The sequence below is a fragment of the Crocuta crocuta genome, unplaced genomic scaffold (assembly GCF_008692635.1).
Source record: "Crocuta crocuta isolate KB4526 unplaced genomic scaffold, BGI_CrCroc_1.0 scaffold170, whole genome shotgun sequence".
NCBI classification, from domain to species: Eukaryota; Metazoa; Chordata; class Mammalia; order Carnivora; family Hyaenidae; genus Crocuta; species Crocuta crocuta.
In genome coordinates, this window is record NW_027527853.1 from 1418528 (window position 1) to 1434402 (window position 15875).

Here is a 15875-nt window from a genome sequence, read left to right on the forward strand (position 1 = left end):
CCTCTTGACATGGTACTCCAACACAGTAAGAAAAGCTCTTTTTATTAAAAAAAACAAAAACAAAAACAAAAAACCTCAAAACGTGATGGTTAGAAAGCTGTGTGATTCCCGTTGACCCTCAGCTGCAAACGTATCCCCACTCTTCCTTCTACCCCCGGTGCTCAGTCATGGCTACACATCGAATCACCTGGAGCTTTAAAAACCCCAATGCCCAAGCCACACCCCAGACCAATTAAACCAAAATCTCTGGCCTGGGACTCAGGCACCAGTATTTTTTTAAAGCTCTCCACTTGATTCAACTATGTGGCCAAGGTCGAGAACCACTGTGTCTTTAGAAAATCCTGGAGCAAAATCCCAGCTGAAATCTTTGATTTCACCCAGATTCTATTCTTCATCTAGGCACTAAGCCATTTTGCCAAAGGTGTGAACATGCCATGAGCCCCTGGGAGTTGTCTATGACTAAGTAGAAGGATGTGTACAGCTCCCCAAAGGTTTTATTGTTTTTGTTTTAACTCCTAGATTAGTAATGTACAGATCACTGTGCAGATTCGAAGATTATAAAATATCTTTATACTTTACAGTGACTTGACATCTTAAACCGAGATGTTTAGGAATTCAGGGTTTTCACTTTGTACTCGGGGTTATTTTCTGAGTTTTTCATTTGCCCTCGGTTCCAGAATGCATTTTGTTGCGGCCCAGTCCCAGCAGCTGTCTCTGCACAGCCACCCATCAAGGCCGTGGTCTCCCCTCCCTGTCTTTGTTCACTTGGGGACTCTCGCTGCAGGCGGAGATTTCCGTTCTGTTCCAGATAACCCAGATGAAACACTGGTAAATGAGCACTTTAAGCTAAAACTCACATGTTTCTGAGCGCTTGGCTCTAAACTGAGGGGCAAGGAAGCAGAATATGAAGGCAGTTCCGCTGGGCTGAGAAGAAATGGCCCTTGTCTTCTCCTTTCTCCACACCCTCCAGAGTCTGTGGTTTGGGGGATGGACAAGACATAGGGAGCTGAAAAGTCTTAATCTAGCTCATCCCTGTGGCAGGGCCTGGGCCCTGAGTCAGGATTTCTTTGGCTGCCAAGCATCAGGACATGTGGCTCATTCCAGGATAGGTGCTTGGAGCACCGAACTACCAACCAGCTGCCGAAAACACCAACAGTCACTTGGCAGACTACTTCTTTTTTTTTTTTTTTAATGTTTTATTTATTTCTAGGAGAGAGAGAGACAGCGTGAGCAGGGGAGGGTCAGAGAGAGAGGGAGTCACAGACTGAAACAGTCTCCAGGCTCTGAGCTGGCAGTCAGCACAGAGCCCGATGCGGGGCTCGAACCCACGAACCGCGAGATCATGACCTAAGAGAAAGTCGGACGCTTAACCGACTAAGCCACCCAGGCGCCCTTGGCAGACTACTTCTTTTCTGCTCATCCTTGCAAGAACAATTCAGAGTCACTGCACACTACATTTTGACATCTGTGGGCCCTGGAACAGAGCCTGTGACACCTGGAATGTCCTGTTTTTCACTTTTGAGGGTGCACCAGTGCACCTGATATTATAGGGAACAGTTTATCAAAATCCCATTAAACCGAGATACTTGTTCCCTTGATTTAACATATGTGAATAGGTATCCAGGGAGCTGTGACTTTAGAATGATGGAACTAATTTGGGGTGTGGCTTATGGACTTGATCTCATACTTTTACAAATGGAAAACCCATCTGTGCACACGTGCACGTGCGTGCACATGCAAACATGCATGCACACACTGGCCCTCCTGACTCTCTTCATCTCACCTACAGACTGCCCATAAATGATATGCTCCTCACCCCCACACTGTCTCCTCCAGCTCCACACAGCTAGGGCTCGGGGAACCTGGTCTCTTGCCACTAAGGAGACTAAGACAAAAAGATAAGACAGACCGCAGGAGGGTAAATATAGGAGAGGGGAGTGTAAGGAAGGCAGAGATGACTTCTGACCTGGCAATCTGGGAGGTCCTCATGGCTGAGGTGCATTCAGCAGGAGTTGGAAGGATGAGCCATACCTCTAGGAACTGATAGATGGAAGGAGATTCTAGACAGTGGGATGAGATTACTGAAAGTTCAGAAGTATAAAAGTTCAAGGCCCATTTTATTTGAAGGGGGTGGGTGGTAGCAAATCATCTTATATGACTGGAATGCAGGATGCTTTGTAAGGTGAGGGGAAAGCCCACAAAAATATAATAGGACTAGAACGCAGAAGACCTCAAATCTAGGCCAAGAAGTGTGATTTTCCTGTCTCCCTCCTTGTGTAATGTATTAACTATGGTGTGTCTGACCACACATTTGCATGTTTCTGGGCTTTCTGTCTTTATGGGTAAGGTTAGGACCATGTCTGCTACAATTGAATTTATGCAACACAGAGAACAGTAGGGATATGAGTAACGCCCCTTACATAACACTAATGAATGTCGGACATCATGGCACTGATTCTTTACAACAGGAAGGGAATGGAGTTAACCACATGTTAAGTCTCCCCATAGTTTTTATAGCTGTTCCTCTTGTGTCCTGTGGTTTGAGTATGATATGCCTATGACATGGAGCCTTGAGATGGTCGCAGAATCAGATTTTCTTCCCAAACTGCCCCCAGATGATTTGCCCATCTGTTGGGAATTAACAATATCAGTATAAATCCAGATTCCTTCACTGGGCTCTCATCTTGTCTGCCAAATGTGCTAAGTTATTTAAGCCATTAGAAGCACATGGTAGAATCCCATTATGGCTTGGACCATTATTACACAGACTTGGATAGAACAAAGATCAAATCATGACCCCCAAACCTGACTGCAAACAGGAAAAGCCTATATCTCCAACAACTCGCCTATAAAATCCCCCAGTTCTGCTTGCATGAAGGAGTCCCAGTGTACAGAAGCCAGATCGAAACTCCTCATTGCTTCAGGATGCCCCTCAAAGAACAGGATGAAGGGCAAATGATCTTATCAACCTCAAAACGTCTCAGTGGCCAGGAACTTCATATATGATGTGGGCTATTGGAGGCATGAGGGAAACAGGAAGCATTCATCTCCATTTGCTCTCTCTTGTACCATCTCCTCTAACTAACAACAGAGAAAGAGATTGGAGTGTCCAATCAGGAGAACTCCTAGAGAGGTTGACTGAGTGGAACTCAACAAACGTTAATTAGAATGACTCTCAGAAGCAAGAAGACTTGCTACTTCTTGCTACCATACCACATGCTACTGAAAATTAAGATGAGAACAGTTTGGTCTGCATGCAAAATGACCCCAGCACACAGATAATACAAAGCTGAGAAGGATGCATGCTAAAGAGGGAGCTGCAGATAATGGGCCTCTTTTCCAGCTGGGACTATCAAATAAGTTCCTGGGAAGGCGGCCACATCTAATGGGGCCTGGAGGGAAGGCTGGACTTTTTGACAGAGTCTACCAGATTCCGGGCAAGGCAAAAAGTACGCAGGAGGAAAGCTTCAGGGCACACTTGAAATCCTCCCCAGAACCCCTGAGGCAGGAGCACTCCTGAGAGGGTAATGAGCATCCTTTAGCCTTTGCTCCAGCCGAGCAAGTCTCTGAGACGGGGTGACACCAGCCTGCGGCCACTCCTGAGCAGCCCTCGTCAGTGGGGTAGCGATCACTCATGGCCATTTCAAAGGAACTTCCTTTCTAAGCTCCCCCAGATAAACTGCCGCTCCTGGCACAGGGGAGAGGAGCAAGGCCCCTCCGTCCTGAACCTCCAGGCTCTAACCTGCCCCTGACCCGGAGAAGGGCAGGGCACTGCGCATATCAGCTTCCTAACTCAGCAAGGGGGCCGTGAGAGGGCAGCGGGGCCTCGGCCTCGAGGGCCTGTAAAGCACACACAGGTGCGTGGCGGCGGGGAAACCGGGGCGTCGGGAACCGGGCCGGGAGAGCGGGGCGCTGGGTCGCGCGGACACCGCCAGCCCCACACCTGCGCGGACCCCCTCCCTGCACACTGGCGGAGAAGCCCGCACCCCGGCGGGAATCGAAGCCCGGATGCGCCTGATTCCTTCATATTGGCCACATTCGGGTGGGCCCCTTGCCAAGTGGACCGCAACGAAGTTTTTGCTGGGGTTTGATTGACCTTGTGGTTTCTTCCTCCGGGAGGCCAAACGCTCCGGGCCCTGCGGGGACCGTGTGCCGGCTGTCTGGGCAACGTTCGTGCTCTGGTTGCCCGGGAGCCAGGGCCGAGTCGGCTCTCCGCCACTGTTGTGTAGAGCAAGAGTGCCCTCTAGTGGCGCCCAGGGGAGCACTCTGGAGCGAGAGTCCGACTAGGAGGTGGGGGGTAGTGAGGAGCAAGCAGAGCTGGTGCCTACACACGCTCAGATTCGGATACATTCTCTTTCCTCTCTCTCCTTCCCCCCCCCTCCCCTGGTCCCAACTCCTTCTTTCCCACCTTCCCCGTCTCTCATGGTTTAACGATCCGGAGACTGAGACCATGTCCAGGCCTGTACGTTTCATGCTGGAAGTCTGGACTAAAACTCCGGTCTCGGGTTCTCCAGTCTGGTGTCTTTTCCTTCTAGGTTCGTCTGCCCCATATTTATCTCCAATCCTTATTCTACTGAGTGCCTGCTATGTAAGTTGGTATAGGGAGAGCACAGGAATGAACGGAACAGACAACGGTTTTCCTGTCTAGTGGACAGACTGACAAGCAGTCAACAATGCTAATACCCTGTGATGAGGGCAGAGACCCAAGAAGTATGGGGTCATATGGAAGCACCACCGGACCTGAAGGACAGATAGGAGAAATTATCCAGAAAAAGGCAGATGGAAGTGGGACGGAGTAGAAGGTTCCAGGGAGCAGGAGCAACATGTCCACAAACTCTGAGGTCAGAGATTGTGCTCGGAGAAGCTGCAGCATGGAATCACGGGAGGTGGTGGGAGCGGGGGGCAGGAATGGCAGGAACTAGGGTGAGCCTCTCTAAGGGGCTGGAGAGGTGAGTAAAAGGCTTTGCCTGTGGGGTCTTGTAAAGGCTTTGGACAGTGTTCTGAGATCAGCAGGGAACTACTGAACACTAGGTAGGTGAATGCCAGGATCACATTTCTATTTGTGCAGGATCACTCTGAATTTCACATTAAACTCTGCCTCAAGCTAGATGTTAGGCTTTGGACAACCCACCTAAGAAAAGAGGGAAGGAATCTGAGGTTTCATCTAGTCTATCTTACACATGGAGAAACCCAAGCTCAGAGAAGGCAAATCATTCCCTCAAAGTAGCTGAGGCAGAATGATTATCTCTCTAAGTCCCTTCAACTCCCCCACTCAAGGTCCCAAATATACCAGCCAGAAGCAGACACAGCTTTCAAGCCTGCTCCCAATAATACACAGGCTTCCCCAGCCTCTGCCCCAACAAGGTCAGCCAGAGCCAGACCAGAGTCTAGCATATTATCTTCAAGACTGGCAAAGGGCATGCTCACTAGACCTGCCTCTCTGGGACCTCAGAATAGTTGAAAGCTTGCTTTTGTATCCAGGGCTAGCAAGAAACAGGGCAAGACATAATGACCAGAGACTGTAGACAGGTGGTGGGGCGAAGGAGGGTGACCTGGGCAAGGGACTCCCAGAGAGACCGGGGGAGCAGAGGGCTTGACTCCTCACTGACACATTGAATCCCATGTCAAATAGCATGCAAAATAAAGAAAACAAGTTTAGGAATTCAAAAGTAACTCATACTTTGTAAAAACAAATGGTGATAAAATGCAGTTGTCCTAATATTTGGATAATTTAAATGCCCTCAGCAGCTAGGGAATTAAGAAAAATAGTCCAATATAGGCCAAATCATTTAGCACTTGGTTTGAAAAGTCATGAGCAGTGGAGGAGATCCCAAAATATGATGGAAATATGATAAGGTAAGATTTTGAAATAAAGAAACATGATCTTGGTGAGTGCCATCTGGAATTGGAGCACAACACCAAATAGTAGAAAGAGGTGTCGGAAGACTGAATTCGAGACCTGGCTTAGCCACCTATTAGCTATGTGACCTTGCCCAGACCACTTAACCTCTCTGACCTCACTTCAGTAAGCAAAGTTACAATACTAATAACTGCCCCATGTACTTCACAGGGCTCTGTAGCAATCACGAGGGAGCATTGCAAATCTCACCCTTACCACTTACTAGCTGTGTGAAGTTGAAGCGCCTCTAAACTTTGATTTCCTCACGTGTAATATAGGGATGCTAATCCCTACCTCAGTTGGTTGTTGGAAAGACTAAATGCAAAAGTCAAATGAAATCACTGCAAAATGCCTTTTGAATAGACATTGTGTGCTAATCAGTGATTTTTATCATCAATGTGATTATTTTTAAACTTACAAAGTTTTCATAAAAATGAAGGATTATTGTAATATTTAGCAAAATGTGACTTCACTGGGTAACAGGATAAATATTAAAAGAAAAATGTAAGCAGGAAAAATAGAATGGAGGTGGTAAAGCACATGATCTGCCTTTATAATGGAGGAACTTTATAGATGAGGATGTATGGGGACTCAGGGTCTCACCAAATTAATTCATGTTGGCTTAGCTAAGAGATGGTCGTATGGATCTTTCTTAAGGATAAAAAACACTATCCATGATCAATGGCCTCGCGTCAGGCTGGGATAAGTTATCTGGTGAATGACTGAGAATCAGCGATAATTCAGGTCTTATCTAACACCTCCAGAACCACTGAAAGCGAGAGTAATTGGTAGGTTAATGAAATCTGTAAAGACACTCAGCGGCCCTCCAGGGAGCCTCTCTCAGGCTGGAGAAACTCCACCCTAGAAGATCAGAAGTGATGCAAAAGAGCCTCAGAGCTCATTCACTTGTTCCAAAATATTCCATCCCTCTATGCCAAACACCTTGTTGGTCACCGAGGATTTAGGGATGAAAGACACGATCCCTTTCCTAACCAATCTCACAGCCCAGTGAGAGAGAAAGACACTGCAGTTCAGTGAGGTGGTATCAGCTTGGGATTCACAAGAGTCCAGAGTTGGGGCTCCTGCCCAGATAGGGTTCAGAGAAGGTTCCCCACAGGGGGCAGCACCTGAGGAGTTCTGCAAAGACCCAGTGTGGTGAGTCTGACAGAGCACGGCTAAGGAAGCTGTCTGTGCTCCAGGAGGAAGGGGCCCTGCAGACATGGGACCTCAGGGTGTTGAATTTGGTCACGCCCGGTGAGGGCACTGGGCTTGAAAAGGACTATGGTTCCTCTGTGATGTCAGCACATGTCACGGGCCTCCCCCATTATAGTAAGTGTCCTTTTAAATCTCTTGCTTGAAAAAAGCACATCATATTCCCCTCCTCCCCCCCCCCAAAAAAAATCTGTTAGGAATTTTATAAAAATTTTAAATGAACTTGTGACTTATTAACCCCAAGTGTATTGGTATTTACATTTGAAAAATATTTACTGTACTTGTAAATGAAGTTGTATACTTTATTTCCAACAGTGTCTACTTACATTTTCATTTGAGAAATATTTATTTCATTTATTGCAAGTCTTAACTATCTTTTCATTGAGAAACAATCTTTATTCATGGTTCTAACTGCCAACTCAGCCTGTGCCCACACCCCAAGGTCAGTGAGCCACTCAGCATGGGAGTAAGGAGTGCTTGCAGAATTTGAGCCTGTAGAGCTAGCCGGGGCCAGGCCTCGCTGTCCATGTGAAAGCAGAAGGGACGGGGAGATGCCGGGGAGTTTAAGGCAGTGACAGCAATTGATTGCTCTGTCGGCAGTGTGGCAGGCAGCAGGAGGAAGGCAAGGCAGGGGGCAGAGAGATGGGTTACATGGAAAGTTCTGGACTAAAATAGTAGCAGTGAGGGGAGAGAAAGAAGCAGATATGAAAAATATTAAAAGGTAGAATTGATTGGACTCAGTGCCGCTGACAGAGAATTGGGGGCAAAGTCCCAGGTGACAGCTTTCTGGCTTAGGTAATTGGATAGATGGTGTTACCAATACAAAAAAGGCAAAGGAAAGGACAGGGTTTGAGGAGAAGATTTTGACTTTAGACATAGAGACTTTGAAGTTCCTGGGGGACAGCCAAGTGGAGATACATTAGTTAGAAGGATCTAGGCCAGGTTTGGGAAGCACTGATGTATATAACAATCAAAGGCCTGGGTGTGAGTAAACGTACTCAGCGAGGGGGTGCTATGTGGGAGAAGAGATCCAAAGACAAAGCATTGAGAACCCCAGCATCTGAGAGGCAGGTAGAAGCCAGTAGTGCCCCCCCAGAAGGCAACCACATGCAGAAATGGAGGGTCAAGGGAGTGAGGGTGGGGGTGGAGGGGGGAGAGAGAGAGAGAGAGAGAGAGAGAGAGGTGTCCCATGAGAGCTCAGGGAAGAGAGGGCTTTAAGAAAGAGCCATGAACTTGTCACTCCCAAGAGCAGTCAAGTACAAGGACCAATAAGTGTCCCGTAACTACAGCAAAAAAAAATTAATAAAACACCATGTCCCACTTATGTGTTTGTTATGCTCTCAAAGCACCTTCATACTTTGTATTTCATGTCTCTGGCCCTACAGCCTAGAGCAGTTGCACAGATAAGAAAACCTCAGGAAGGGAGGCGAAGAGATTTGCCAGACTGCCTAGCAAGTCAGTGACTGGGCTCTTGGAATTACAGATTGGTCCAGAATCTCAACAATGCTCCCTGGTTCTGGGTTAGCTTTTGAAATAACCAACAAGGAATCAGAATGGGGCCTGTCCCAAGATAACAATATAGAAATTCAAAGGCTTGCTTATCATACTTTTTTGCACTTCCCAGAACCCAGAGATACCAATGCTCTGGGACCACACAAAGCTAAATTCCTTAGTGGGAGGGACTTGCACCCGACTCCCTGTGTAAGAGGGCCACTGAAGGTTTTCAAGGAGAGCAGTGATGTCAACTGAGTAGTCATTGGAAAGATTAATTACATTATTGAACGTTTATTTGTTAGTGCATATGTCTGGTTGTTGGATACTCACACCACCTGAACAAAATGATGAAAATACACTGTGAAGACCTGTTCTGGCGTGTTGTTGTTGTTGTTGTTGTTACTTTTGTTTGTTTTGGGGCTTTTTTTTTTTTTGCAACTGGACCCCTTCTCCTCATCCTGCATCCCACTCTAATGAGTAGACGAATAGACTGTCTTCACCAAAGAGTGTCACATTTGGAGCAAAAGCGCCTTGCAGATTTGATGAGGTCAACACTTACCAGATCTCGGTTCTCCTACTTCCACACTTTCCAGAGGCAGGCCTGGCTCTTCAGCCCCCTGCTCCCTCTTTCATTCCTCAGTCACTCCTGCAAGTGGAGCGCGGCTGTCCCTCTGGCCTGTCAGGTCTGGACCAGGCCCAAACTTACCTGTGTGGGACAGGCCTGGACCTGCCTCCCTGCCTCACTCTCTGTTGGGATCAGTTCACAACACACTCCTCTCGGGGAGTGTGCTGCTCTGCTGGGCAGAGGTCTGCTTATCTCTCTCTAAACCTATCTGTCATTCACAGCACACAAGGCACATGAAACAAAGACCTCTGTATCAATTTCTAACGTTTCAGTCTCTTTACAGCTCAGATTATATCACTGCAAAGTTATCACGCTGGAGATTGAGCAAGGGCCCAAAACAGCCATCACTATGCGATGTTGATTTTCTGAGGGTGACTCACAGCCTTACTTCCAGCTGGTGGCCTGGCTCTAGCCTTTTCTTCTGGCCCAGAAAACGGAGCTTCAATCTGGGTGCATGGCTGTATGAGTCATTGTGGGTCAGGAACAGCTGGGAAGTTCTCTGGATTCTGTACCACAGGCCAAGGATGGGTGATGAGCTATTTCCCTTTCTCCCAAGTGCGCTCCGTATGCGGCCCTCTTTCCAGGATTGGAGATGGCTGGTACACAGAACAATAAAAGCAGGCAGGATGGGTGAACTGGAATTTTAAAGAATGCATACTTTATCACCTTCTCCATTGTGCTGCTAAAACAGAAACATCCGTTAAATATTCGATATGAAAACTCACTCTTAGACTAGAAAAAGGAGTCTCCAAATGTCTCTGTCCTCTTTCAGAACAACCCTAGACAAGTGACATGATGTTAATTCTCAAATCCCTCAAATAAATTAAAGACACCAGTTAAATAGGAGATTTCTGAAACCATCATAAGACGTTGCATCACTCCACAGGAAAAAATGCTTTAGGTAAAAAGCCAAACAGAATTGCTATTATGGTTTTAAAAAACAGGCATAAGACATTTTTCAGCTTCTGCATTGCTGACTTCTCATCTGTCTAAATGCTGTGTCTCTGGAACTAGACTTCCTGTGTTCAAATCCTGGCTCCCAGACCTAGACTGTGTGACCTTGGACAAGTCACTTAGGCACTCTAGGTAAAATAGGATAGTGCCAATTTCTTTCTCAGAGCATTGCTAGAATTTTTAAATGAGTTTTTAAAAGTAAAATACCCAGGTGAGCACTTGGGCACAGCAAGTGTCAGTAAGTGATGGCTGGGCAAATATCAGACAGGCTCTGCTGGGATGATGAATAACAAGCCCCTGCTATTTTTCTTCTCTGCAGGTCAGTGCAGCTGAATGGCCAGCCCTTAGTGATGGTGGACGATGGGACCCTCCCAGAGCTGAAGCCCCGCCCCCTGCGGGCCGGCCGGACATTGGTCATCCCTCCAGTTACCATGGGCTTTTACGTGGTCAAGAATGTCAACGCTTTGGCCTGCCGCTACCGATAAATCACCCTCACACTCCCAAGTTACCAGCTGGCCTGCTGGACTGCTTTCCACTCTCCTGCCCTAATAGTGTCCTTATTTTTCAGACATCTTCTTAGCAACAAACCAGTCTCTGCTGCCCAATCCTGCTGGAATCAGCACAGACTTGCTCTCCAAAGAGACAAATGCCATAGCATGAGCTTAGCCTAGGTAGGCCACATCCGCCCCGAAGGAAAATATAGACATCACCTGTACCTATGTAAGGATGAAGGTATGTGTGTAGAGCTGTATGTACCCATGTGCACGTACCATGAAAACAAGCTGATGGCCCGCTCCCAGGACAAAGGAAACAGCTCTCATGATCCTGGTCACATAGCAATAGAGCTATGGCCCTGAGCCCGTGACTGCTGACCTCAGCAGAAGATGAGGAAAGAAAGAACCAGGTGGGCCTGCAAGAGCCCGGTCCTCTCCCACCTCCTTTCCCTGGCCTGTTCCCTTCTGCTGCCCTGGGTTTCCTACCACCTCTCTTCCCACAGGGGAGCAAGTGGGTGGGTCGGCGCCGGCCTGCTGGGTGAGCTGTTTATGTCATTTCCTGGCTGATGTATGAGTGTGCGCATCTGGGCTTCTGACAGTGGCATCCATCACTGGCTACTCCTCTGGGAAACGGGTGCTTCAAAAGTAAAATTGCAATCATACTCCAGATCTTGTCCAAGGGTTCTATTCCTCTGTGAATCCAGATTCCCCTTGGGTTGGAATGGGAGTCAGGTAACAATATTCATGGAGTGGAGAACAACGTATTAGGCACCACAAAAAGCAATCATCATCAGTCATGTGTCTGGGAGGGAGTTTTAGTATGAAGAGAAAGCACACTGAACCACCAAACACAGATGCATGCACACATGCACGCACACCCCAGCTGAACAAACGAATACTTAGACCTGCATCAAATCTGAGGGAATCTTAAGGGCTTGTAGGCCAAGCCTTTCATGGTTTGTCTGACCAAAACCATAAAAAACCGTGTAAATCTAAAGTCATCACGTAAGACACAATTGAATCTAACCTTGCTGCCTCTTCCTAAGTAGCTCTGTGCTTCTCAATGGCATTTATGAGGCAGAAATCTAATCTGGTCATGAAAGATGACCAGGTCTGTGCTACCCCAGACCAGCCAGTGTGAGCACAGAACAAAGCTTTGGGCTCACCCCGTGGGAGAAGGGGTAATCTGGAGGCGGAGGTCTGATGGGGAACTGTGAAGTGGTGGGTGGGAAGCCCTGGAGTTGGGTAGGGGGAAGCAGACTGATTTAAAGCTCATGATTAAGACCTTCTATATGATTCAAGGGGCAAGACTCCAATAAGCTGCCAGGGAAATGACTGTCTTTTCTGTAGGTTTGATTTTCTTTCTCAGGATAAAAGACATGAATGGCACTTTTTCAAAGGAGGAGATATTTGACAACGTCAGAGGGTTCCAATTAAGAGAGTGATCCAGGGGCGCCTGGGTGGCTTAGTCGGTTAAGCGTCCGACTTTCGCTTGGGTCATGATCTCGCGGTTCGTGGGNTGCTGTTAAGAGAGTACAGGATTGGAGGGCCAGGGCTGCTGAGGCCAGGGGCCAAGCAGATGCCTAAGATGCCCAAAAGGCTAAGGACAGGGCCAGGTCTGAGGTGAGACATGGGAGGAAGATTACACAAGGGAGATTACACAAGTCCAGGAGATACAGCTGGGAGAACCAGGAAGCCAATGGGCTCAGTCTATGAACGAGGCAGAGTGGACTTGGTTTTGACGTGTTTGTCAGCAGGTGCAGGAGGTGTGTGCTACAGCCAGCAAAGTGGGCAGGGGGGAGCGTGGGGGGCAATGAGTGGGCTGGACCGAGTCAGGGTGTGCTCAGCCCAGAAACGATGGAGATCCAGGGGCCTCCTCTTCTCGGGAAGCAGGGACCTCCTGCTGAAGCCTCAGCTCTGCAAGGGGAGGAGAGAGAAGTGCCAAGACCGGGGTAGAAAGCAAACAAAGCAGAGTCAGAGGACAGCCCGAGTGCAGAAGAGAGAGGAAAAGAGACACACAAGTTGTTTCCCCAAGCTTTAAAAAATGTGTGCAGATATCAAAATCTCTCCTATGTGCCATACAGGCATAGCTGCAGGCTCCTGATGATGACATGAGTGACTGTCCCTGTGGGCCTGGCCCTGGCTAGTTTGCTTTACCAACATAGTAGCCCCCTGAAGGAGTCACCAGTTTCACCCCCACCTTCCTGTGAGGCGCAGAGAGGTTCATAGGCTGCCCAGGGCCACCCAGGGGAGTGGGTTGCTGAGCTCAGAATAATCCAGAGCCTGCTCACTTAACCACACGCCCAGTGGTCGCTCACCTCACAGCCTTACCCCCTTACCTTTCCACAGGCCCTGCTAATTCACTGCAGCCAAATGTCCAGAGCTCTGGGCAAGCACACTTTGTGTAAATAGTGCTGGTTCTTCACTAAGCTTCTAAGCGTGCAGAATACAGGCAGTTTCTGCTTCTTTTTTCTTTCTCTGTGTATTAAATGCTCCCAAGAGGTTAAAGTTTTGGTTTTTTGGTTTATTGTTTTATTGTGTTTTTTGGTTTTTTAGTTAATAAAGGGAAAGGGAATCACTGAAATGTATCTTTGGGGTCCTGCAATTCTAACTTTGCAACTGTCTCATGGAAGAAGTATTTGCATTATTCAAAGGATAGTGAGAAACTCACAGTAACATCGTATTCTGCAGGGATTTCAGTACACGGCATCTGTCCTGGATTTTTCATTTTAGAGTGGAGGATAATTCCTGAACCAGTAGGGATCACTTCTTATAAGGGATTCCCCGATCACACTCCCCCAAAAGACAGCCTGTGGCAAAACTCAACATTATATCGCAATGCACGTCAGGGCAGCAGGCTTGCCAGGCTGGGTCCTGGAACAAGAGGGTTCGTCCACCAGCCTTGCAGAGCAGACTTTTCCTCCTAAAACAAGACCACGATCTTCTAAGACTTTGGAACCACTTTACTTTAAACTGAAGAATGGCCTTGCAGAAGTGCTTATTTGAAAGCATAATAAGGTATAATGAGAAGTCTGTGCCTTTTGTTGAAATGATTTTCTGCTCTTCCTGCCTCTAGGAATGATTTTCTTTCTCCTTTCTTATCACAGAGGCTCAGAACAAATTCTCATTGTTACGTGAAGAAAAGTCTCAATTCTTATAGTGCCCTGAAAAAGCTGCAACTGTGGGATATTAGCTTATCTTTGGCAGGAGAAACGCTTGAAAATCCCAGAACCAGGCTACAGTGAGACTAAGGCCTGGGACTCCCAGAACTGCAGTTACCAATCGCCTTTGTAGCCCCAGCCCCTCCCCAGTAGTTGGCCAGTCCCCAGGGCAGATGGGCCCAAGCCCTGTACCCTCCAGAATGGCAGAGGTTGCTGGCGGATTCCGTCTGAAAGGCTCCCGCAGGCCCTCAGCACCAGGAGCTGCTGAGGCCTCCTGAGGTGGGAATGGGAAGGACCCAGCAGGGCTGCGGCCGGTGCTCCAGGCCACGCCCAGCCTCTGCAGGTGTGCTCTGCCCTTGCACTCCAGGCCCTTGTGTCTGAGAGGGATGCAGCTGCTGGATTCACCATGGAAATCCGCTGAGAGTGGCTTTACTTCAGAAAACAAGAGGGCAGTGTTTAAATCCAGCAGAAGCAAAGGTGAACCAGGTGGATACCGCTAACAGTAAAAATACCAGGACAGAGAAGGACTTTAAAAATTTGAAGTATCAAGAGAGCATCCAAAAATAATGGACATCTGGCTTGGAGAAAGCAAGGGAAGAATACATAAACATTTATGTAACAAGGTTCCTCCACTATCCCCTCCCTCTAACCTCAGTACCCCCTACCAGCCTGAACACTGCCCACTGCTTTTCCACTAACTTCTCTCCAGGTCCATGGCCTTCCCTCTGCCACGAACTCCCAACCCAGAGTGCAGGGAAATCTGCTGTACTGAGAGGGAATTAAGTCTTAATTGTAGAATTGTTTGCAATCTTTTCTCGGGATGTACTAAAATTGCAAATAAGATAGTAATGGGCACTCACAAATAAAAACAGTTTTTATAAAGCCCAAACAACTGGAGTTTTATAATCACTGCTTCTGAGTTCCACTAACAGGGACAAGGAAGCGTCTGTAACTACCTTCCTGTGCCCAGACCCGGGTGGTGACTGTTTGGGGAAGACCAGAGAAGTGATTTGTCCAAGGCCATCTGGATAAACAGAGTCAGAATCAGGACTCGAACCCACATCTGTTGGACTCCAAAGCCTGCTCTCACTGCACGGTGCTCTCTCTCATTGGACTGGTAGTGGTCAACTTTTTCTCACCTCCAAGTTGCCCACAGCTAGCTTTCTTGCCAGCCTGTGTGTCTACAGAGAACCCTAGCAGTGCCTTCACCCAGAACAGCCAGAGTAGTGAGTAGGGCTATAACCCGCCTGTGCTATAAATGGAATGTGTTTTTCTGTAAAGGATCAGTCTTACTACCACCATCCACCACAGGTGATGATTCCTGATATTTCTAAGTCCTGGAGGTGAGTGGCAGGCCAGTCAGCACCCACACATGCATGCGCTGCCTCTGAGATCACTTGCCAGCCTGCTCCAACCACTGAGAGATTTGGAAGTTTCTCTTCTTCCCAGACTAAATAATAAATCCACTGCCATAGGGGTAGTACTTGAAGAGATCACTCTAAAACAAGAAAGCTAAAATACAAGAAACTAACTGCTTCAGTCCCCACTTCCTTCCAAACACCAGAGAGGCCTCCCCTAGGAGCCCTGGGAGATTTGTGAGGAGCTGACCAAGTTCCAAATGACTGTCTCCTAAATAAATCCCATGTCCTATGCACCAACAGAGAAAAGGGTCCCTTCTTTATAGCCCACATCATGAACTTTTCTAATTATTATTCATGAAAATATTTCTAGGATTTTTTTTTCTCAAGTTGTAAATGTTATGTAATAAATTGTATTTTTGGAAGAAGCAAAAACCTAAGTTTTATTCATCTGGAGGTTGGCAAAGTAAGTGCAGGAACATCTCCCAGGAAAAATTTCTTTTTCTGCAGGGGATTTTAACAGGTGTTAATATTTGCTTCCAAAAAACAGATTATATTAAAGTTTATATGAGCTTGGCGATTGCAGAGAATTTGGGTCCATGAGGTAGTTTCTATTTTGAGGTAACATTCTGTAAGTAATAAAATGTGAATACTCTTAACTTTCTGTTCTCGGCATGT

At 47.4% G+C, this 15875-nt stretch overlaps 1 protein-coding gene across 3 annotated transcripts in view; it reads left to right on the forward strand.

Moving 5' to 3' along the window:
* The window catches only part of HPSE2 (heparanase 2 (inactive)), a 608936-nt gene extending 597058 nt beyond the window's left edge, over nt 1-11878 (forward strand). For all 3 annotated transcript variants that reach the window (XM_077780539.1, XM_077780549.1, XM_077780559.1), the window contains one exon: nt 10504-11878. In XM_077780539.1, coding sequence (XP_077636665.1) covers nt 10504-10669 — 166 coding nt within the window. In that variant the 3' untranslated portion in view covers nt 10670-11878. The remainder of the gene's footprint in view (nt 1-10503) is intronic.
* The last annotated feature ends 3997 nt before the right edge of the window (nt 11879-15875 follow it).